This window comes from Notechis scutatus, chromosome Z (genome assembly GCF_049901735.1).
Source record: "Notechis scutatus isolate UNSWTSFEM ecotype Mainland chromosome Z, rNotScu1.2, whole genome shotgun sequence".
Lineage (NCBI taxonomy): Eukaryota > Metazoa > Chordata > Lepidosauria > Squamata > Elapidae > Notechis > Notechis scutatus.
In genome coordinates this window covers 81,947,853-81,973,571 of record NC_142025.1, presented here as the reverse complement: position 1 = coordinate 81,973,571, position 25,719 = coordinate 81,947,853, and the positions used below count along the sequence as shown (strand labels likewise).

At 37.1% G+C, this 25,719-nt stretch overlaps 1 protein-coding gene across 1 annotated transcript in view; it reads left to right on the top strand.

Moving 5' to 3' along the window:
* Positions 1-23,433, top strand: part of CENPC (centromere protein C) — a 53,095-nt gene extending 29,662 nt beyond the window's left edge. The window contains exons 6-11 of the mRNA XM_087947331.1: positions 1,037-1,129; positions 2,288-2,377; positions 4,700-4,854; positions 16,592-16,682; positions 20,606-20,677; positions 21,811-23,433. Of these exons, the coding sequence (XP_087803457.1) occupies positions 1,037-1,129; positions 2,288-2,377; positions 4,700-4,854; positions 16,592-16,682; positions 20,606-20,677; positions 21,811-21,824 (515 nt within the window). The 3' untranslated portion in view covers positions 21,825-23,433. The remainder of the gene's footprint in view (positions 1-1,036; positions 1,130-2,287; positions 2,378-4,699; positions 4,855-16,591; positions 16,683-20,605; positions 20,678-21,810) is intronic.
* Positions 23,434-25,719: the final 2,286 nt, after the last annotated feature.

Genomic DNA, 25,719 nt, shown 5'->3' with positions numbered 1-25,719 from the left:
CGGCCTCTGGACCAGAGCTACTATCTCTAGATCTTACCTGTCACAGGCTCTGCCAGTACCCAGCGGAATAACAGCACATTCCACCAGAAGTGCAGCCACCTCGGCAGCTTGGGCCACCCAGGCCCCAATCACTGACATTGCCGGGTTGCCACCTGGGCCTCCCCGTCTCCCTTCATTACGCATTACAAGATCGACATATTTGCCTCAGCGGAGGCCTCATTTGGCAGACGAGTTCTACAGCGGGTCCTCAAGGACCCGGAGAGGCTCCCGAACCAGACGGAGTCCCTCCCGTAGGACAGCCAAGCTTTGGTATGTCCCACTCTCTGGATGATCCGAGCAGCTCTAAGGAGAATGGGCATTGGTTCTTACCTGACACGCCATTTCTCTTCAAGATGCGAGGATCATCCAGCCCCACCCTTATCTTTCACCGTCTGGTGGGGTCTTGTTTCGGCCAATGGACCCTTAAGTCTAGTAAGATGAGAGTACGAATTTCTCTTCTCTCTCGCCTTCGCATAAACTGGGGAATGCTGTAATGGAGCCACGTGATGGAAGGAGGAGCATTCCTCAGTAATTAAGCTCAGCCTACAACAACACAGACTGAAGCACCTCCCACTCTCTGGATGATCCTCGCAACTCAAAGAGAAATGGCGTGTCAGGTAAGAACCAACGCCCATTTTCTTTTTAAATCATATTATGTAGGAATGTTTAACAGGAAGTATATGTGGTATGTATACTTAGAGTAACATCCAAGTTACTGGTGATGCGGTTAGCCTATATTTTCCCTTATGTTGTCTCTCCATAATGGCACTGTTTTATTTTAAGATAATAATCTCACAAATGTTAGTGTCTACATTTGAAAGTGTCATTATGAAATTATAGGTGAAAACAAAGTCATCATTAAGTTATAGACTTGGTACTAATTTGCTGTTGGTAACCCAGTTATTCCATAATTCCATCCCATCTTAAGTAAAACAATTTATAATTGGTATTCACAATTAATCACAATTAATCACAATTAATTTTTCTATTGCTTCAGGAGACTTAGTAAATGGTGGAATAATAGCACCTGAAGAAAGAGAACCTAGGAAACCTAAAGCGAAAGTTGTTACAAAATCTGTTCCAGAGATCGGTATGGTCATCAGAACATTATATTTGTAGATCGGGCAATCTTTCTAAATTATAAGTGGTCATTCTAGCATTCCCACAGTTGTGTCTAATCTGGCAACCAGCTCACACATAGGATGGTTGCAGCATCCCATGGACACCTGATTAGCATCACATGCTCTCATCTGCTTTATCGCAGGCATCCTAAGCCCTACTGTGCTCATGTCACACTTGCTTCTGTCACTGCCTCCTGCATCCTGTAGTAGTCACTGCAATCTGCACCACTATGGTCCTTGCACAACCTCCTCATCCTGCAGCAGCTTCTCACTTGCACCACATATGCCCCAATGAATTTTCCTCACATTGCACTCGCCCTTGTGTGCCTTCTCCCATCTTGCAACAGCCATTCCAAGCCTTGTTGTGCTCATGCTACACCTGCCCCGCATATGCCCTCCTACAACTACAGCAGCTAGCCAAATCCTCCACATTTGCACCAAACCTGTCCTCATTCACCCTCCTGAAGTAGCCCCCAAAGTCCTATTATGCTTGTGCCTGCTAGCCTGCTTGTGAGCTGCCTGGGATTCGCAACTTCCTATCATCTTCCCCACTAACTTGAAGATGAAGCTGGAGAGTTATGCTTTGTTCCTTGGCCCATTATAAATTATTATTTAAGTGTAAAAAATTAAGTGAACATATAGTTTGGCAGATGTCAAAAAAGATCATATTAGTGTAGAGGCAGACTAATTGATATGCTTTATTCAAAATATATGATTTATAAATAAATTTATCTTTTTGATTTTTGTTTAAATCTGAACTAGTAAGATTTATAGGCCTGTTACTTAATAGAAGTATAGAAAATCAACATAGTCTTTGCTTAGCACTTAAAGAAAGATTTGTGATTTGGACTTATAAATAACTTCCTGTCAATTTCCCCATTGACTTTGTTTTCTGGAAGCAGTGGGAACTCACAAATCGTGGCCAAGTGAAATCCTCACTTAACAACCCATCATCCTCATTTAACAAACGCAATGTGGATTGCTGAGATTGCTGCTGCTAAGCTATGTGGTCACATGACACTGCATCCTACAATTGCATCACTTAGCAATGGAAATTCTGGTCCCATTTAAGATGACCTATAACTATGTCTGCTCTTCAGCCTAACCCTCTGTATTTTGTTTTGCAGAGAATTTGCACGTTAACTCAACTTTCAAGGAATATTTTCCTCAGCCAGCTGTTGTTTTTGATAAAGCATCTAATCAACAAATTCTTCAAGGTGAGTGATATGACATAATTTTTAAAATGCTTATGATAAATATGAGATTTATTTAATGTGTGGTATGAAATATATAGATAGCAGCAATAAAGATGCATAAAAAGATGCATGATATACATAGGATATGGGCTAGATGACTTACGAGGTCCCTTCCAACTCTGATTATCTGTTATCTGATGATGTGTGGTTAATTTTGTAAGATATAAGAAATTCAAAAAAATATGTTAAGTTACAAGATACATTTTAAAATAAGTGGATTCATAAAATAAATACTTTATATATTAATATCTAGACCGAAAAGGGAGCACGTGTGCACCAAAAAGGCACTGAATGCTGAAACCTCTGCACGCGCGCACACATGCACACCAGAAACCAGAAGAGTAGTTCCTGGCGCACACATGCGTACCGGCCACCTGGTCTTCCGGTTTCTAATGCGCATGTGCACAGGAAGAGCAGTTGGCTGGCATGCATATGCGCACTGGGAGCTGCTCTTCCGGTTTCCGGTGCTCCCACGTGAGTGAAGGCCACCCTAACCAGCACCTTGTACAAATATGAGAAACAGTGCTTTATTCTGATACGAGTCATTCACAAGCTACAATCATTTTCTTACATGGATACTGATATTTCATGTTTTTTATCTAGGTCCCCTGGCTTCATCAGCATATACACCAATCATTTCCAATACTATTTGTAACACTTTTCCTGAAGGCATACCAATCTGGGCTTTGGAGATTGTCTCCCAGCTAAAAAAAAAGAAAAATATATACTTCTAGCTCATCTTATAGGTCAATATAAATAGGTAAATTTTGGCTGTAGCCAAATAACACATTTTAAATAATAACTGTCAAGTAAAAAATCTATCAAGTGTTAATATTTTTAAAAGTTCCAAAATCTATACAAATTACCCAATTACGCTGTGGTAGACAACGTTGGTGGACTTCTAGACACAAAGTGACACCATTGCAATGAGCAAACTGGACTTTCAGAAGGCAATTTATCCATCAACCGTTGTCAGTTCTCTAGTATATAACCAAATATTTATACTTAATGGCAAATTTTATGTCATTTTCATGGATTTACAAGTGTGTTTGACTCAGTCAGTACTCAAAATCAGTTTGATCAAGAGATTAAGGCACTAGACTAAAAAAGCAGGAGATCAAATCCTATCTTGGCCATGAAAGCCAGCTGGGTGACCTTGGGCCAGTCACTCACTCAGCTCAGCTTACCTCAGAATTATTGTGGAGAAAATGGGAGAAAAGTGTATTGGGTATGATCACAGTAAATGACCAATGTCATTCTTTAATCTTCATATTCTGTGAAAATAATTCCATGAAATTTGATTCCCACCCTGTTCTTACTGCTCTATTCCCATTCAGTGAGGGCTAAAACTGAGTTGTATACTAACAACCCTGTTTAAAAGGCTGTTAAGATCTGAATGATAGTTTACTTCAATAACCAATAGAGCTGTCTTGATCCTCTGTGCAGGTGATGTGCCATTCTTTTTATATCATTATTACACCTGAGAGAAGATTTGGCCTATTCTTTTTATATTATTATAATATGTGTGAGAAAATTTGGATCATTGTGATAGAGAGAACGGTCTTCACATCAACTATGTTAAATAAAATGAATTGTGTTCTCCAGAATTCTGTTTCATGCTATCATCTTGGAAAATTGATAACATTACAATAGTAGAGAATAAATCATCTTATATCAAAATTCAAATGTCAAGTCGTTTCTCTGGGACACTGAGTTGCCCTGAAGGCCAAAAAGAAAAAAAGAAAAGAAAAGAAAAAACCAAATAAGCCCTGGTGCTTATTTCAGAGGTCAAAAGAAAATAAGACTGGGTCTTCTTTTCAGGAAAACACGGTATATATGTATCCTCTTGTATTGCCTCCTTACTCACTTTGGCACAAAGTTCTACTCTTCTTTCTTATGCCAATCTACTGTCAACTTAAATAATATTCTGTACCTCAGGAGATAAGTCAACAACCAAAACTTCAATAAGCATTGCAAAATTTTGTGCAGTTATTATTGCACTACATTCAAAAATGGTACAAATTCTACAGAGTGTAATTTACCACACAGCGGACCAAAGCAGAATCGTAACCCATTTTTATATATAAAATATTCTCAACCTTGAATAGAGTATATACTCCACAGTTTTGATATTGCCTAGGTGTAGAATGTGTTTATGGCTTCTTTGTCATTATTTTATGAAAATGTAAACAGATTTTTGCCTATGAATGAATATGCAATCATGCAATATGTATTATCTAATATTTCCTTCTGTTAATATTATTTTTTCTGATTTCATAACAGAATGCGTGCATTATGGTAGATCACCTGTGTTTTTCATTAGTAATGAAATATTGTCCATTTATAAATACTTGAATACACCTTCCTTTGCTGCTGGAAAAATAATACTAAATCCATTAAAAGAAAAGGGATATCAGTATTCCCTCACAGACACATTGGTGAGTATTTTATTTCTTTTATTTCTAATTTGTATTTGCAAGGTTAATACTTAATAATACATTGCATTTTAGTCGATTATCATTCTTCCTCACAGAGTAGCAATTAACTATTTTTCTTCAAATCTTATATTAACAACACCTGTTTCTTCTCACTACTGTGGGTTAATAATTTTAATCCTTTATGTAAACAAAGCAGAATTATATATTCTTAGTTTGTCCGATGTCTTTATGCATTAATATGTTTTTTTTCTTCCATTTAGGAGGAATACTGTAAACCAGGGGTAGTCAACCTTTTTATACCTACCACCCACTTTTGTATCTCTGTTAGTAGTAAAATTTTCTCTAACTGCCCACTGGTTCCACAGTAATGGTGATTTATAAAGTAGGGGACAAAACCCTTACCACGCACCATGAAAGCTAGAACGCCCACTAGTGGGCAATAGGGACCAGGTTGACTACCACTACTCTAAACAGTTAATCTCAGGGGGAAAAATAGGTGTGCTTATGGTGTATTGATAGAATGCCCAGTTTGGGCTGAAAATAAATTTTATGATATAGACTCCTGGACTTCAGCTATTACCGTATTTGCCGGCGTATAAGACGACTGGGCGTATAAGACGAGCCCCCAACATTTCCACTCAAAATATAGAGTTTGTTATATACTCGCCGTATAAGACGACCCCCTCACTTGGAGGCATGTTTTTCAGGGCAAAAAAGTCATCTTATACACCGGCAAATACGGTAAGTTGTAACACTTGGGGTATTCTGGATATAATTCTTGATTGACACCCCCGCCCCTTTCCCCCAAACTTACAAAGCCACCAAAATGCTTTAGAGAGGCAGCTTCGCCTTTCTCAGGCTGGCACTCAATTCTTCTCCCTTTCTTTGTGACAACGTTGAGCGATCTGCTTTTTTCAGGGGAAAATAAATAAATGAAAATAAAACTGGACGAAAAACAGTCGAGTTGTTTCTTAATATCTTTCCACCTCCCCAACCAATTTGTCTCCAAGGGTGCACCACACTGATTGCGACATTAATTATTTCAGAGAGAGAGGGTGGGGGGGAGAAATCTTTACTTCCTACTGTGGCTTTTTCCTACGCATCGTTCTGGCTGCACTCAGATGGCGAGCTGGCCGGAGCAGTCTGGAGCATGTGCAGCTCACCGTTGGGGGCTGGGGGGGGGAGAGAGAAGGCCTCCTTATTTCCACGCGGGGAGGCTTGGTCGCTGGACCGTGGACGAGCGCAAAGGAGAGAGTTCTGAGTGCGAAAGGGCCGCCACTGATCAGGCACAAGAAACTGGTCCTTTTTTCCCTTGGCTTTGTGGTTGTTACTTCTTACAGGGAGGGATAATGAGATACCCATGCTGGGAGAAAGCGGAAAGAATGTCTATTTTCCTGCTCATTAACTTTCCAGAAAGCGTCGAGTTCCTACCCCGAGACTTACCAAAAGTCCAGTTCATTCATTTGCTACCTTTCTCCAACGAGATCCAGATCTGTTTCCACAACGCGCTTAGGATCTTATCTTATTATCTTATTAGCCTTGCTCGGTCCATCCAAGAGAGAAGAAGGCAGACGGTTTTGCGCTCAGGGAGAAAGGAAAGGAGCCTCTCGCTCACGCTGCACACTGCCCCCTCCACCCCAGCAACGCTTAGGAAAAGAGTTACACAAGCATCCTTTCCAGAAGTGAATCTGGGGTTGGCGGGGGGGAAGGAGGATTCGGAGCAAAGGCTGAAACCGGGAAGAGAAAACTTCCCAAAGAAAATCGCACGAGCAGCATCCCATTCCTGGGAGAAAAACAAAAAAACAAAAAACACGAACTCTTCCCGAAGCGCAAAAGCAAGGATGGCGCTTTCTCAGCTTTGAGCGGCGTCGCTGCTCTCCCACCCCCTCCACTCGTCCCCACGTGCGGCGAAGTTTCTGCCACTGGGGGGGTGGAGGGGGTGGAAGGAGGTGAGGGATGGGGGCAAAGCCTGGAGCCTGCCGGTCCGCTCGCACAAGCGGAGTGGGTGGGGGGGAGGAGGAGGAAGAGAGACTCTGGCTGGGCTTGAAGGGGCTTTGCAAGTTGCGGAGCTCCGCCCCCGTCGCTCTTGCACCGAGTGACAACAACGTATTTGCCGGCGTATAAGACGACCCCCCCACTTGGAGGCATGTTTTTCAGGGCAAAAAAGTCATCTTATACGCCGGCAAATACGGTATTTTATTTATTTATTTTAAACAAATTTTATTAATTTTACAATTAAAAACAAATCAACAACACATATACAAATAGAAGAGCAAAAAAGAAAAGAAAAAGAAAAAAGAAAGGAGAAAAAAAGGAAAAAAGGAAAAATGAACACTTAAAAACATTCTCATTTTCGACAGTTTGTAAGATCTTTTCTCTTCTTGATTTATGCCATATACGCACACCTCATCCATATATATGTTTATATATCACTCATATAGATTTGTCCTATTCTTTTTTTACCTTATGATATAAAATCTGTCTTTGGTCTAACCATTTATACCAGCAATTCCAATTGTTATAATATATTGAAGAATCTTTATTTTTTAAGGCTAGAGTTAGTTTGTCCATTTCTGCACAATCTGAGATTTTTTGGATGATCATCTGTTCTGTAGGTATGTGAGGTAGCTTCCAACATTGAGCAAACACTAGTCTGGCTGCTGTTAATATGTGTATTGTAATGTACTTCATTTTTTTAGGTAGCTGTTTATCGAAAATCCCTAACAGGGAGGACTCTGGTTTATACTCAATCTGTTCTTTTGTTATATCTTCCAGCCAATTTCTAATTCTCTGCCAGTATTTTTGGGTTTCTTTACAGGACCACCACATATGAAAAAAGGTTCCATCTATTCTTTTACATTTCCAACATTTTGGACTCATGTTGGGGCGCATCTTCGCTAATCTCGAGGGAGGAAGGTGCCATCTGTAAAACATTTTATAAGCGTTTTCTTTATATGCTGCCGATTTTGTGATCTTATTGTTTCTACTCCAGATCTTTTCCCATTCTATTAATGTGATACTCCGTCCTACGTTCCTACTCCAGGCTATCATATTCCCTTTAACTGTCTCTTCTTCTAACTCTACTTCTAATAGATAGTTGTAAAATTTAGTTATATTTTTCTTGTCTGATCCTAGTAAAATTTTGTCTAATTGCTGGAGTTTATTGTTGATTCCGAATTCTTTTCTATCCTGTTTGTATCTACTATGAATTTGGAGATATACCCACTGATTGATTTTAAATCCCCGCTCTTGCAGCTCTTGTCGCGATTTCAAATTTCCTTGTGTATCCAATAATTCCTTATATTTAATCATTTTGGTAATGTCCAAATTGTTTGGGTGAATCATGGCCTCCATTGTCATAACCAAATCGGTACTTTTAGGTAGTGTTTTTTCCGTATTTTTTTTCCAATTGGTTAATAGTGAATCTCTAATTAAATGTCTATGGAAATATGTCTGATTAACTTTCCCTACCTCCCATAAAAAGGCATGCCACCCCCTCTGCAAATCGTGGCCTTCTAACAATAACGTTCTCTTATTGATTAAATTCATCCAATCTTTTAACCATACTAGAGAGGCTGCCGTATAATATAATTCCCAATTTGGAAGTGCCAACCCTCCCCTGCTCTTCAAATCCTGCATTGCCTTTAAATTTATTCTAGATTTTTTCCCTTGCCAAATAAATTTAACAGTTATTTTGTTAAGTTCTTCGAAAAATTTTCTGTGTAGTTTAATTGGAATCGTCTGAAATAAATACAGCACCAAATTGTTCTAGTTCGTTTAACAATTTTTGTCCTCTTTCTATTGGTTCCTCCATAAAAAAAACCATATCATCGGCAAATGCTTGCAGTTTGTATTCTTCTTTCTTAATCTTTAATCCTTTAATCTCTGGGTTTTGTCTAATTCGTGTTAATAATGTTTCTAGAGAGAATATGAAGAGCAGGGGTGAGAGTGGGCAACCTTGTCTAACTCCTTTTTCTATTTTTATTGGGCGAGTATATTCCCCGTTTATTATGATATTAGCCTGCTGTGTATCGTAAATTGTTGTTATGATGTTTTCAAATTTAGTGCCTAAATTCATATTATAAATTTTTTGAATTAGAAATTGCCAATTTAAATTATCGAATGCCTTTTCTGCATCTAGAAACATAAGTGCAGTTTGTTTTTTGGGGTAGGCTTCATAAAATTCTAAAACATCTACTACTGTTCTTAAATTATTCCTTATCTGTCTAGTCGGGAGAAATCCATTTTGGTTTTCATGTATATACAAATTTAAAATTCGTTTTAATCTGTTAGCTATGATGGAGGTAAATATTTTGTAGTCGGTGTTTAGGAGTGAAATTGGTCTGTAGTTGTTAATATATCTAAGATCAGATTCCTCCTTCGGGATCAGCGAAATCAATGCTCCCCTCTATGAGTCCGGCATTTTGGCTGCCAATAAGACATCGTTAAACACTTCCATCATAAGAGGTCCAATTTGTTCCACAATTACCTTCTATAGTTCTCCCGGGATCCCATCCGGCTCCGGGGCTTTATTATTTCCCTGATTCTCTATTGCTGATTTCAATTCGGACCAAGTAATGTCTTTAATTAATAATTCTATCAATTCTTCCCCGATTACTTTATCTTTCTTATTCTATCCTCATTAACTTCTTCCTTTTTGTATAACTCTTTAAAGTATTTGTGTGCAATGTCTTTTTTCTTTTCTATCTCTTGTTGTATGTCGCCCTTCTCGTTTATTAATTGGTAGATCAATCTCTTTTCTTTCTTTCTTTTTAATTTATAAGATAACCATCTTCCTGGTTTATTAGCATGCTCAAAGTAAATTTGTTTAGTCGTTTTCAAATTTATTATCATTTTCTCTTGTTCAATTAAATTCAAATTATGTTTGACTGTTATTATCTGATTTTGTACTCTTTGATCTTTAGGGGTCTTTTGTAATTGAGTTTCTAATTCCTTAATTTGTTGTTGTAGTTTATTTTGTTGAGCATATTTTTCTTTATTTCTCATAGCATTATAAGAGATTGTTATACCTCTTATTACTGCCTTCAATGTATCCCAAATATTTTGTTTTGAGGTTATATCATTATCATTTTCCTTTAAAAAATAGTTTAATTCCTCCTTAAGTTTATTAGTATACTCTTTTTCTCTTATTAATTGGGTGTTTAATGTCCATCTTTTCTTTGTTTTTTTCCTACCCTTCCAAGTTATTTGAATTGGATTGTGGTCTGCCCATTCATTTGGTAAAATTTTGATTCCTTTTATCTCGTTCGCTATTTCCCCATTCATCCACGCCATATTGATTCGTGTCCATATTTGATGCGGGTTAGAATAAAATGTGAATTGTTTTTCTTCGGGGTATAGTCTTCTCCATAAGTCCACCAAATTTAACTCTTTCATCATTTCCTTACATGTCTTAGGAAAATCTCTTTTTCCCTTTTTATTCTTCCTCGCATTGCTATGTCCTTTTGATAATCAGCAATAGAATTGAAATCTCCTATAATACAGATATTCCTTTTTTCAAATCCTATTATTTTTTGATGTAAATATTTAAAAAACTCTTTCTGATCTTCATTTGGGGCATAAATTACTACTAATAGAATTGAAATAGTATTAATCCAGATCTGTAAAACCAAAGTTCTTCCTTCCGGGTCTGACCAAACTAAATCTGCTTTCAGATCGTCTTTCACGTATATTGCAATCCCTTTCTTTTTTTTTCGTATCTGCTGGTGCAGTAAATAGCTTCCCTAGTTTCGGGCAGCCTACGTATCTTTCATCTACTTTCCTTATGTGGGTTTCCTGTAGGCATATTATGTCAGCGTTTTGTTTGATTAATTTGGCTATTATCCTTTTCCTTTTTGTCGTCGAATTTAAACCATTTATGTTAATGGATAGAAGTTTCTTTTCTTCTTCCATTTAATTAGTTCTGTTTCACTCTTTGCCTCGTGATAATTCCGGTCTCTCCTTGTGCTTGCTGGGGACTAGTTTCTTCTCTCTCCTGAGGTGGATAAACGTTCCCTTGGTTTCTTGAGGGTCCTTCTTTTTTGTTTCTGTGGTGGCTTTGGTCTTCCTGTGAGTTTCTTTCCAATTCCTCCTTACTACTCTGATCTTCCATACCTACTAGTTGTTCATAAAAATCTTGGGCCCTTTCCATGGAGTCTATTTTGATTTTCCTTTCTTTCCATGAAACTAACATCCCCTCCGGGATTAACCATTTAAATAGAATTCTTTTCTGATTTAGATAAGTAGCTAGAAATTTATAGTCTCGTCTTATTTCTCTTACTTTCCTTGGAATTTGCTTAAGAATCAAAATTTCTTTCCCTTTATACATAATTGTTCCGTCTCTGGACATCCTAAATATTATATCTTGGACACTGCTTCTCGCAAAGCGAATGTGGACCTCTCTCGGGCATTTATGGCATCTCGCATAGTTGGTGCTGACCCTGTAGACTTCTCAAATTCCCTAAGTATATCATCTTTGTCTTTTCCTAGTAGTCCGGCCAGTATTTCTGCCATTAGCTGCTCCAGGTCTTCTTCCTTGGATTCCTCAACATTCTGGAATCTCAGGTATGCAGCCGCCTTGTCCATTTCTAGATAGACCAATGAGTCCTCCATTTCTTTGCTCACATTTTTTAGTTCTTCGTCTACCCTTTCCAATTTCCTTTCCGTTCGTTCCGTCCTTGTCTCTACTTCTTTTATCGTTGCTTTGTTTTTTATCAGGGCCTGTTGTAGTGTTCCAATTTTGTCCTCTACTTTAAGGATGTCCGCTTTCGTCTCAGCTTTTAATTTCCCCATCTCCTCTTTTAATTCACTAATATCTGCTCTTGTTTCGTTATGATTTTTTATCATTATTTCTTGAAGTTTTGTCATTGATTCTTGTAGGGTTAGCAAAGTTGATTGAATATTGGCATTTGAGACATTAGTTTGTTTTTCCCCTGGTAGCGATTCTTCTATGGTTTTTTGAACTGTGGGCGAAGCTGTTGCCAGGGTAGTTGTTAAAGTCGGGGTAGCCTTCCTTCCAGTTTTCAGAGCCGTGGTCGTTGTAGAAGTCATTTCTTTTAATATTTGTTTCTGTTGTTGGATTACATTAGTTATATTATCCCAAATTACCATTCAATATTATAACCCCTATATTAGAATTCCGGTATCTAATTGTTTAGTCCACTTAACTACTAGGTAGCTGTGTTCTGTATTCTTAACTAGTAACTGAAATATATAAATATATGTTATTTTTAATCCTAAATTCTCAATCACGTATATAATTTTATGAAGTCTATGTTCAAATACTATGCAACACTATACAACACTATATAACATTCCATATAATAAATATATATAACAAATAGTATATCAAATCTAACCAAGTTTAGATTTTGTAAGTTTATAAGTATTGTAAATATATATATGTATTCTTATCTAACCTTATCTAACCCTATTTGAGTATTAGATATTCTAAGTATTCTTAGTCACCAGTATTCTTGAACCTAAACAGTATTATTTCTTTCCCCAATAGATTGGTTATAATCACACACTAAATTATACTATTCTAACATTAAATATTAAATATTAAGTCTTATACTTATTGATTAAATAGTTCTTAACCTTCTTGCTATTTTCCCTATCAATCTGGTCGAAGTATAACTATCCCTAATATTGTGAATTAATCAAAACAATTAAATCAGTTATCTAGCAATCCAATATAACAATCAGTACTCCTTTCCTCAATAGATAAATTTATAGTCGTTATAAAGAGAAAGTGAAAGGAGAGAAAAAATTCATCCTAACACCAAAAAATCAGTAAATAAAAGATAAGGAAAAGAATTAAGCAGAGTTATACAAAGAGAAAAAAGAGAAAAGAAAAGAGGGAGAGCAATAAGAAGACGGGATTTTAAAGTCAATTTTTAGTCCACCGTTTCTAGGATTATGCACTTTTTCTTCAAACACACCGGAAGTAGGGAGGTAAAAAGTGCTGAATAATAACTGCCAACAATCAGTATGTTCCGAAACTTCCAAGTTACTCTTTTGTGTGTGTGTGTGTAAATGTTCCTAAGTTCAATACATTAATTTCCTTCACGTATGACCCCCACTTCAGTTAGTATAGAATAAGATAGAGTGCAGTAATAAATTAGTTTCTACAGCTTCGGTACAGGCTAGGCCTCACGTAGGCTGAAAGCGTACCAGGAACAGAGATCACCAATCAAGAAACACGTCATCATGGGCGGATAACTGTAATGCAGGCGCTGATTTGTTACCTTGTACCTTTCACACTGACCATGCACTGTAATTGGATGTTACTATGTGTGCACTAATATTCCTTCTCATGTAACTTAATGATTGGATAGAATTCACTGCTTGTGACGTATCACTGTGTGTTTTTTAATAAAAGAGTTTCCCGAACTTGTGATCGGGGCAGCTCATCCAAGATAGAACCTGCGTTGGTGTCTTTCTTGATGCATTCGACCACCCAGTGGGCAGCCTTCCAAATGCGGAGCAAAGCCGCAATAGAGTTCTCCTCAGGATCGGTTAAAAGGTCTGTTAAACAGTTAATATCCGATATTTTGTTGCAATGACTTCGGAGTTTCTATGTATCTCGTATAGCGCCGCGCTACCTCTTCTTCACCAGCCTTGTTCCTCGTCTTTGCTTTAATAAAGTTTATCCTAGAAAGTCCATCAAAATAACAGTCCACTCAAGTGTTCAAAATTCTCCACAACTTCCCGACTCTTTCCAAGCAGTATTTTCCTGACCTCGTAGACTTCCCCTTTCATTCGTTGTAATCCATACTTTCACTTCGGTCTGCTGAACCTTTTCGCCCACGCTTGTCTAGCCTTCGCTTTTTAGCCGCTTTCCTTTCAGGCTTCCGACAGACGCTAGTGCGAAAAATAACTTGCCGATCTTCCTCTCCACCGTTAAGCTCTTCCTGCCACCTTTTTCTCCACCAATCTTACGAACTGTCACTTACTCGCTTTTCACATCGGAGGCAATCTGGACTTTGGAGCCGCCATTGACAGGAGGCTGTCTCTTGCACGTTGGGCTTTGGAGGGCTCCTCTTCGCTGCCGGGGGGTTGCCTTCCCCACACTGCAGCCCGAGTAGCCCCCACACCGACACGAATCTCTCCAGGATTCGAGCACCCTCTGGGGATCGCACCAACCGCAAAAAGAGATAAGCTGAAACCGCAGATGGGCTTCTGCACCTCTACTTGTCCTTGCCTTGCCACCGGGTCCTCGACTTCAGCTATTATTTTAGCTTAATTTTAAATGGTATTCATTTATAAAATATTCTCAGACTATGAGATTATAAATAAAAACAGATATGCAAACATTTTAACAAATAATAGTCAACATTGTAAATTTTTCCTGTTGATATTAACAGTTGAAAATTAAAATGCTTTGAAATAAATGTAATTTTTACATTTAGTAGCATGTAATGTAAATTGTAACATATGAAAGGTAATATATCTCATCTCACAGGTTTGTTGTGGGAAAAATAGAAGGAGGAATGTGTGTTGGATATGTTCACCACCTTTAATTATTTGTAAAAATAATAAAGGCAAGTTACAAATAAATTTAAAAAATGTTGAGATGTGCAGAGAAAGAGCAACAAAGATGATTAGAGGATTGGAGGCTAAAACATGAACATTTGCAGAAGTGGTATATCTAATGAAAAAAGGATTAGGGTGACATGATAGCAGTCTTCCAACATCTAAAAAGGGCTGCCACAAAGAAGAGTGTTCAGCCTATTCTCTAAAGCACCTAAAAGTAGGACAAAAAACAATGAATGGAAACTAATCAAAGAGAGATCCAACCTATAACTAAGGAGAAATTTCCTGACAGAACAACCAATCAGTGGAATGAGTTGGTGTCAGTAATTGTGGATGCTTCATTACTGGAGATTTTTAAGAAGAAATTGTACAACCACTTATCTGGAAAGGTATCGATCTTCTGGTTGAGGGGTTGGACTAGAAGATATCCAAAGTCCCTTCCAACTTTGTTGATTCTGTTCTGTTCTATGTTATGCTATGCAATGCCATCCCATTGTCACGTTCCAAGCTTCCAGAATCAGAAAACAAGCAACACAGTTCTTGGCATGATGTGTGCTTAATACAGGCTTGCAAACTCTGCACAAAAGTGACCCACAATCAAAGTCAGCTCTACTTGCTGCTGCTTCAGAACTGGTTTTGGAACCCCTGCCTGGCCCGTGCCTCACCAGCAGCTTCTGGACACCAAGAAGGGCTGAGAAGCTTCGGCTGCAGATGTTCTGTCTTCCTGTCAGCATGCCTGCTACTCAGCCACTCTCCAGCTGATTGAAATGAGCTCCGGATCTCTAGCTGATCTGCACTTTCTCTCCAGCTGATTGTTGTGAGCCAGCTCTCCAGCTAATTGGCACATTCCTCTGCCACCATCAGCCAGCTTCTGCACTTCCCAGTGCAGTGGTGGGATTCAATTTTTTTTTACTACTGGTTCTGTGGGTATGGCTTGGTGGGTGTGGTAGGGGAAGGATACTGTAAAATCTCCATTCCCTCCCCACTCCAGGGGAAGGTTACTGCAAAATCTCATTCCCTCTCCATCCCACTAACCTGCTTTCCAGCTCTGTTCCCCTGTGCAGGGCAACAAAAGAAGACCCAGCCAATCAGCTGGGATTTGGGAGGCAGAGAATAGATGGGAATGGAGCCAGTCAGAGGTATTTGCTGGTTTTCCAAACTATTCAAAATTTCTGCTACCAGTTCTCCAGAACTGATCAGAACCTGTTGAATACCACCTCTGCTTCCCATCTTGTGCATTTCAGTCCATGTGCAGCAACCCTCCCAGCCGACAGGGCTTTCCTTTCCTCCCCCCTTGGTCTTCATTCTACTGACCTCTAAAGGATAGAAAGCTGAGTCAATCTTGAGCTGTTGGAACTGGCAGTGGGCAAAGTTAGTCCGCAGTACTGCATTCTAACCACTGTTCCACCAGAGCTCCTAATTCCACTTTGAATTAGAAACAGGGCTTAGATTTGGGTATAATGGAAGGAACATCTCCTTCATCAATCATAGTTCTGCTTCCAAGAGAAGAGGATGTCAAAAATGAACTCTTAAGCTTCATAGATGAGTAAAGATTTCTGTTCAAATCCCAACTATTCTAGGGATTACATTTGTGTAAAGAACCTTAAGAATTTGCCTCAACAGTGGAAGAGAACAAGGCCATTAGATTATTTGTTTCTTACAAAATAGGCTGCATGGGAAGAAAACATCTTCATTCTCTATTAATAGATGATTCAGATAGGAAATAAGAGTCTGATTTCTGCCATTTCTGCATTTTCTTTCTAAATATATCTGTTCTGATATCTTTCATACTCTGGTGATAGGCTGTTCTTATTTTTTAAGGAATAGCTGTTTGATTCTTCCTACAAATGAAGGAAAATTTTAGGACTGTGATGCAATGATGTAGAGTTTAGCAGTCTTAGTTTCCAAGACATCTGGAGTGAAATGCAAAACACCTGATGTGAATCACCAGAGCAGATATTCATTACTGCTTTTAAAATTATTAAGTATAGGATTCTGTGAGCCTATTCCTGCAATTGACGATAGAACTTGGGTTTTGGAGTACAACCAAAATGCAGCTAGTGTTGTAGGTCTTATTTTTATGTAGACAGACTTAAGATTCAAGATGGTTAATTTTAAGATTAAAGAAAATAATATGCTATCATGTTTCCAGGGAATAAAACATCAATTAAAATTATGCTTATGACTTTTATTTTTCAAGATCTTTCACGTTGATCATGGTAAACTTCTTCTCATGCTGAATGAACAAAGCTATTATTTGACTGATGGAAACTATTTTTTTATTCCACCAGGTAAGTGAAATAAAGGATGAAAGTAAAAGAAATGCAAACATTTAATAAAGAAAATACTTTTATTTTTTAGTAGCAGGATCATACAGGTAGTCCTTGACTTAAGACCATTCATTTAGTGACCATTTGGAATTGTTATAGCACTGAAAAACATGACTTATGACTGTTTTTCACACAACCATTGCAGAATCCTCATGGTCACATGATCAAAATTCTGACACATGGCAACTGGCATGTATTATGTTTGCAGTGTCTTGAGGTCATGTAACCATCTTTTATGTCCTTCTGATGATGGGGAAGATAGATAGATAGATGATAGATAGATAGATAGATAGATAGATAGATAGATAGATAGATAGATAGATAGATAGAATACTTTATTGGCCAAGTGTGATTGGACACACAAGTCTTGGTGTAAATACTCTCAGTATACATAAAGAAAAGATACATTCGTTAAGAATCAAGAACCATAACGTACAACACTCATAGGGTACAATCAACAATCAAATCATACTAGGAAACAGTCAATATAAATCGTAAGGATACAAGCAACAAAGTTACAGTCCTACAATCACAAGTGGGAGGGGATGGGTGATAAGGAGTGATGAGAAGATTAACAGTAATAGTAGTGCACACTTTGTAAATAGTTGAACAGTGTTGAGGGAATTATTTGTTTAGCAGAGTGATGGCTTTCGGGGAAAAACTGCTCTTTTGTCTAGTTGTTCTGGTGTGCAGTGCTCTATAGCGTCGTTTTGAGGGAAGGAGTTGAAACAGTTTATGTCCAGGATGTGAGGGATCTGTAAATATTTTCACAGCCCTCTTTTTGACTCGTGCAGCATACAGGTCCTCGATTGAAGGCAGGTGGGTAGTAATTGTTTTTTCTGCAGATTTACTTAAGCCAGATTTACTTAACAACTGAGTTACTAATTTAACAATCATGTTGATTCATTAATAGCTGTGACAAAAAAAATGTAAAGTGAAGCAAAATTCACTTAAAACTATCTTGCTTGGCAATAGAAATTTTGGACTCGAATGTTGTAAGTCAAAGACTATCTGTATTACTTGTGTTATGCATAAATGTGTGATCAAGAATAATGGCTTTTATTCATAAGAAAGATGAATGCTGTCTTCCTTGTAGGTATGTACTGTATATATTTTCTGTCTTTCATACAAGGCATGGGAACAGGTACTGATTAGAATTAGATGTGGTGCCATATCATTTCTGGAAAATGTACAAGGAATCTCATCTGGAATGTTTTGAATTGACTGTGTTTTATCAGAAAAAAAATATTGAAAGTTGTTCTTTGGAAAGTTTAGATGTTCTTTGGAAAAGTTTTGAGTGTGCCAATCACAGAAAGCAATGGGAACTAAAAACAAAGCTGTTTGATTGTCCATCTGTTCCCTCTTATTTTTGACCCTTAGAACATTAGAGTAGATATTGAAGTAGTTCATTCCATCTGCTGTATATCTGTTTATAAGAAATTAACAAAAAATATTTTTAGGAATCTGCTATGTTTTGGTTTCACATGGGAGGTAAACAATCCATATTTGCATCTCTTTAAATCAGTAAATCTTTTGCAAGATAATGCATCAGTTGCTTTTCATCACAAGTTCTTCAGGGCAAACTCTTCAAAACTTTCTGAGTTTCAGTCTAACAGATAATATAAGTTGCTTAGAGTATTGTTCTATTAGAACATAACCAACCTCAAAACATTACAATTCAGATTAATTTGTTCCAAACTCAAAACAAATTTGCACAAGATTATAATCTGATTGTACTTCTAGACCAATTTCACTAACAATTTAGGATGGAGCAGGGTTTTTATATATAGTTTGTAGTTGAGAAAGGACACAGCTGTTTTAAAGAGTTGCAAAAAGATGTTATGTGAATGAGAATTATTGTTCATTCTTGTGATGGTTGCCATTACACAAAATTTGTATCACAGTACTCTCTGGGTTTTGCTCTACACCAGGAATGTCAAATTCAAGGGCTGGCGTTCTTAGATCTGGCCCACATAGCCACCCTTGAAATAGTGAAGGACTGGACCACAATGCCTCTGCAAGTGAAAATGGAGCTTGGGAGGACCATGCGCAGCCCTCCCGAGCTCCGTTTTCACTGACAAGAGGGTTGCAGGAGGCTGTTGCAGCTGAAAACGGAGCTTGGGAACCCATTTTCGCTGGCAGAGTGCTCGGGCCACCACAGGCATCCCCCAACACAAATGACATCATGCTGGCCATGCCTACACCCCCTGGCCATGCCCCCCCCAAGGTGAAACACAACCCTGATGCGGCCTCAGTGAAATCGAGTTTGACACCTCTGCTCTATATGACAATGTCTTCTCAAAGCTGGCATTAAGGAAGACCTGCAGTGCTATGTCTAGATATGGAATGACTTTCTTAGTCAACTGGGTTTGCAACTCAAGACTGAGTGTCTAGAAACTACTCTGAACACCACCACCATTCAAGTCAGCAGTGATGAAAACAAACTTCTGTTACTTAGGATCCCATCTGCAAAATATAGTTGCATTAATGAAGCAATGAGCACAAGGGTGAATGCATCATAATAGTTTGTAGAAATCATTGGATTGCTCTGCGATAGGCGTATGCCAATTCACCAAAAGTATAAAATGGTCTGTTTAATAGATCTATATGTTGCTGAGTGGTGACCAATCCCCCAAAATGCTAAGCACCCTTTACATCCCATGGGATGTGCATGCTCATTGGCCCTTAGGTATTTTCTTTCTTGACCATGTCAGCAACGATACAGTTTGGTAGCAGATGGACATTCAAACAATAGAAGAAAATGGGGAAAATGTCCATAGTGGTATCGCCACACTGTATTCACCAGGGGTACACCACACTGTTGCCTGCACTGACTACCTCCTTAACATCCATGACAAATGCCAGTACAGAAGATCAAAGATGGTAGGACACAACATGGGAATGAAAAGCACCCCGTTGAACTAGCCAGTTACTGCATTTGATCATGTGGAATGGTATTTGTCAGTACAGAAATTGGACTCTGCACCTGTGAGAAATATTAAGAAGAAGAGAGATGTTATCTGTACACAAAGCTTTCTTTGGAAGCATATTGGAACCAAATCCAAACCATTGCACAGCCGTATTAACTTTTAAAAGCTTTTACAAATATCCATTATAGAAGTATGAAAGTCATTGTTTTATTCTTTTGTTCTAGGGACATATAATTGAAAGAAATATGAGAAGAGATTAACATGAACGTTTTTTTTTAAAGAATGCTAGTCTGAATTCCTACTGCTTTAAAGTTTTACAGTCTGACAAAAGACTGAGTTCACTAACATAATTTTTTCCCCAAAAAATATTTTATACTTCTTAGCCTTTTATTTAAGTATTTCAGCCATCTGAAAGGGGTCTAATCCACTCTTAGTCTATAGGTTCAGCTGTCAATTTTAGTTTTCCTCCCATCCTTTCTTTTTTACAGCCTAGTCAAAGAAGGCTTAATAAAATAGGGAGAGGAATATAATTCAAAAGGATATGAAATGAGAATATTAACATTAATTCTTACTCAAGACCTTTTTGTATAAACAATGTAGAATGAGGCCAGATAAAAATGTAATCCAAGATCTATCGAAGAATCTGAATATTGATGTTAACCCCTCTTCCCCATAATCTAAGCAAAATAGGAATTTCTAGTTCATTACTCCATTAGTTGTTAAAAATTCCAAATCAAACAGCAAGGACACCAGGAGACATATGTATGAATACTTGATAGCTAGTTCATGAAAAAAAAATAAACAGATTATTCTGGTAAATTAAATTTACAAGGAATTTGTTATTTAATATTGAAATGCTTAAGAGGAATGTCTAAATGTGTTTTGACTAAGTAATGATGCATCTTATTTAAAACAGTTGAATTATTCATTCTATAATGGAAACTTTCATTGTAGGGAATGTATACAATATACGTAATCTCTTGAATAAAGAATGTGTTCTCCTCTTCACACAGTTGAAAGGAAAAGGTATGAAAAAATGTTTTCTTAGATTTAGTTTTAGTTGAAGTAAATATATTGAAATTTTCTACAAAACAAAAGACCTTTAGCTCTAGGATGATGGGATTAAGATATAACCCTCCAGGATATAATAGGATTAACCCACTAGCAGCAAAGCTCATTACATTGCACAATCTCCTAAGAACATTGCATCACCCTCAGAAATTCAACCAAACTTCTCAGACAACCTACAGAAATCCACACACAGACTTGATGGGCCTATGCCAGCAAAGGGACCTCGATGGGCCTATGCCAGCTTACTTGTGTACAGTTAAAAAAAACCTCTGTACCTGTATTTAAGACAATGGTTTAATAAGATTGTAATACAAAATTGTCCATGAATTTTTGATTTTCAGTCTTTTAAATCACAGTCTGTAATATAATATTTATAAAATAGACTACATGCTTATTTCAACCCCCTATAGTTTTGTCTTTGAGCAGTTTTAATATTCTGTTTTAACTTATGAGACATAAAAAGTCTTCAGATTATCAGAAATATTTATTGTGCAAAATGTTGTGAGGATAACAACAAAAAAGGACAGTAAGGGTGAATCAGCAGCTTTATAGTAAAGTTAACATATTTAGTTTGTATATTGCTAGAAATATTTCAAAGATTTACCATGTCAGGTCACATAACTTAAAACTACTTTAATCACAAGATTAAAATAACAAAACAAGGGGTTTTTATGTGCAATGCTAATACAAGTTATAAAACTTACTTTGCTTGCAGAGATCTTGAAAGATTTTTTTTTAATTGTTGGCATAGAGATAGAATGGGGATAAAAATTTGACCCTCCCTCAAATCAAGTTTGCATCCATGTGGGTATATTTTTGGCAACAATACAAGATGGTAATTTTCCATTATCATCTTCTGGCATGGTACTGGAGGAGTTTGTTTTTTTTGGGGGAGGGGATTTTCTTGGCTAGTTTTTTGCCCAGGGATTTCCTATAGGTCAGCCCATCTTAGCTTTTTTGAAGATCTACCAAGATTGTCTTGATACCTGCTGTCATGGATGTTGTGAAGTTAATATATGTCAGAGATTATCAGGTGATGATTCTGAGCTATCAAATTCCTTCATATATTCTTCTGTGCTTTTTTACAGAACATCTTGCTTGACAACTAGGAAATATGCTTATGGAGCAATTAATTTCTGAGTAAGAAACTTGGAACTTTTTGAGTTTGCGAAGACTAGTCTTCACTATGTCTCAGATAACTTAGAAACAACTGAATAATATACACAAAAAAAGAGGGAACTGACTAACAGAAGTGACAAATTTAAAAAAAGAAGCATTGTCTTAATCACCTGATTGATGTAAACTTACTGCATGGGAGAAGAGAAACTGCAGTAAATGAGTTGCAGTAGTAGCTTTCATGCAAACTTGGGAAAATATTAAGTGCCTAGCTAAGTATAAAATATTAATCTCTTTTGCACTTCTGAAAAACTCAAGAGGTTATCAAATGTTAAACAGAAGGGAAATTCCATTCTATCTAATTAATTTGAAAGATGTTCTTAAGTTTTTCTTTTTATACATTTACTGGACTTCTGCTTGCAATATATGGATATTTTTGCATAATAGACAACAAACAAGGGAAGGCTATATTGAAGCTTTTGTCTTCACTCTGTTATCTTCTGCTTGAAATATATAATTTGCCTAGTAAAACCTTGCTGGAAATGGCTTATATCTTGTAATTAAACCATGGAAATAAAAAATAGATTTCAGGATAGGCAATATATTACTTGAAGCAGCTCTTCCTCTGATTTAATTAATTAATGAGTGAGAAAATATCTTGTTGTTTAGTGCCTATCTATAAACTATGTGCATTCAAGTCCGAAATATTTTAGATGAGACTGACATACTTAGATGACAGCATTTGAGTGCATATTTATTCCCAATGGTTACAGATAATTTGATTTAAATTATCATTCGAGAAATAGCTATAGGTCCTGCTTTTACTGTTTAATGTTTATGTGGGAGAACTAACTCCCACATGTGGGAGATGTGGAAAATGTGAAAGATTTGGATGTTAATATAAACAACCATATTATCTTATTTCCAGAAAAGTAATCTCTAATGTAAGCTTGAATCCACAATTCTTGAATCAGTTTGAAGATAACCATCTGCTTAAAAACTGAAGAATTATTGAAATCCCTTTTTTGCTCAGATGGCCTCTAGTTCTACTGTTTGCAGTTAGGGTATAAATATTTTTCGTGGGTATTTTCTACATTCTGATGGTTTATACATTCTATTATGATGGTATTTTTTAACAAAATAGTTTAAAACTTAATATAAACTTAAAGAACTCATATTGATAAAAATATTTTTGTGAGTTTCTCTTAGGAAATTTTATTTCCAGAAATATGGAATGAATATTGTCAGAATTGTTTCACCTTAATTTTCTTTGGTTCAAGGGAGTTTCAGAATTTTATACTTTAGAAGTGTCAAGTTTTAAATACAATTTATTACAGGAGTTGCCTGATATTACATTCCAGGCACGTGTAATAACTATGTTCCAGAGGCCATGAGTTCCAGTGGTTATCCAGTGGCTATCCATAAGTAGAAGCAGAAGGGAAGAGATACTATATATGCAGAGACTCTAGTGTTGGATCTTAAATATTGCTTTCAATTGCTCAGTAGATTGCCAGCTGAAATGTTTATTGATTTTTCTTCTCCCATTTCTCTTATTTTTTGTATATTTATTGTTTATTTAATAAAATGTTAATCACACTTGTGTAGTCTGATTCTTCAAAGACTGCAGTTTTGCTATATGATAAAATTTAGGGAAAAAGCATGCTTCCATAGTATTTTGCAGAATAGATCCTGGAGAAGTAAAAATCATTTTTAAATAGAGTACTGCAAAGAATACATAAATTATTGTGTAGTGTAATTATTTTCCTGTTAGATTTATTAGCCTCCTAAGTAGACCAGACAGAAAACAAAGCTATCTGTATGTTAGATAGGTAGAAATTTGCAAATCTGAAAGTACAAATGTTCTGCTATCTTTTTATCATCTGATTAGTTAAGATAGATCCTTTCTAAGTTTCTTTAATTGATCTTAATTCAACTACAGGCTCCTCTCTCTTCATCTAATCATTCCCTAGTCAGCACTCCTTCACACATTCTCTTCCAAGATCATTCCCAAATTCTATTACATATCTGGCTTGGTAGACTTTGTTTCCTTAATTTAATACATTCTGATTAAATAATTCTAACGGAGATATAGAATTGAGCAACTGATCTGAGGTTTAATAAAGTTTAGTCTGATATAATTCATAACTATATGCTTAGCCCTCTCCAGAAGTACTTACGACCCAATTCCAAATCCCAATGATCATGTGACCATATGTCAGAGACTCAGAAAAACTGCCCTATAGTGAACAATGGGTTCGCTTAATAAAAGTCACTTAATGAAAAAGATCATAAAATCAGGTTGGTTATGGGATTGATTCTTTTTATGACCATAACAACTTAGTTTACCGGTTCCATTAAAATGATAACTTGAGGACCTGTACTATTAGCATAAATTGATCTGGAACAACAGTTGAAAAACCAGCTTGTCCTTTATGGTGTAAATATGTGATGGTATATAGCAGACCTGGGCATTTCATGACCTATGGGCCACATCCAGCCAGAGCAGCAGTGCAGCATCACTTCTGTGCGGATGACATTGGGGCAGGGCATCATCGGGGGGCAGTGGTAGAAGACTTCCACATAATCCCAGCTTCTCGGGTGGCCCCTTGGGAAAATTAATTGCCCATCCCTGGTATAGGAATAATTTTGAGAGGCTGGTCCAGAGATGCTACCTAAGGAATGGTCAAATAAGAGACAGCATAGTACTCAGTTGTTTAGAGAGCAATGCAAGAGGCTCAGAAGATCCTAATTTCTCAAGTGTAAAGGAGATGGTGGGGAGAAGTGTACTTTCAGACTTTTATCATTCTGTTAATGTAGTCGTACAATAAAGTAGAATTAGCTGATCTAGCCCACTTGGTAAGGTTGAAATGTGGGGAATGTAGTTATATATTTTGTTTGTTAGCAGAATGGGATGAACTTTAGTGACACCTAAGAGTTTTAAACAGAAATATTGGATGCAAAAGTTCATAGTGACTGATTTTGGAAGTGTGGCAGAAGTGTTTTAATTATAAAATTATAACCTCAATGTAACTAATACAACATTAATCAGCATCATGGTAATTTGTAATGGCATTTCATTTCTTGATTTCAGATGCTGGGATTGGAGTGGAGCAGGGTGGGATTCAAAATGTTTAACAACCGGTTCTGTGGGTGTGGCTTACGTGGTGAGCATGGCTTGGTGTCATGTTATTGGCTGGGTGTGGCCAACTCAATATCACTCATATCGAGGCACGCATCTCTCGCCTGACCTCTTATGACTGGGGATGATGCAACAGTCGTAAGTGTGAAAAATGGTCATGTCACTTTTTTCAGTGCCATTGTAACTTTGAATGGTCACTCCATACAAGCAAAGTACCAGCAAAGGAGGGGAAAAAAAACTCCAGAGAAGTTCCTGAGACAGGAAGTCTAGTCCTGCCAAGAATGTAATAAGGGTTAATGGAGAGGCTGTTTCTGTAAGCAACACCAGAATGTTTCCTTCCTGTCTTCCTTACAGGATTAGGCCAGTAATTTCTTCTAACAACTGGTTCTCCAAACTGCTTAGAATGTTAACAACCGGTTCTAGTGAATAAGTGCGAACTGGTAGAATCTCACCCCTGGAGTGGAGCATTCAAATAAAGAAATCTATTCTCTTGCATACTGAATGATACTATTTTGTAACTATGAATGAATCAGTATGATTTCCAAAATGAATTATCATTTATTATTTTTTATTATTATTAATAAAAGAATTATCTTGCTCATGCAAGTATTTCCATTGAATAAAATTTCTGTAGGATAGATTAATAATTTTGCATGCTGTTAATTCAGATGATTTCGATTACATGAAAATAATCTCAAAGAATTAAATCAAATTTTAACAATACATGTAATTCAATTTACAA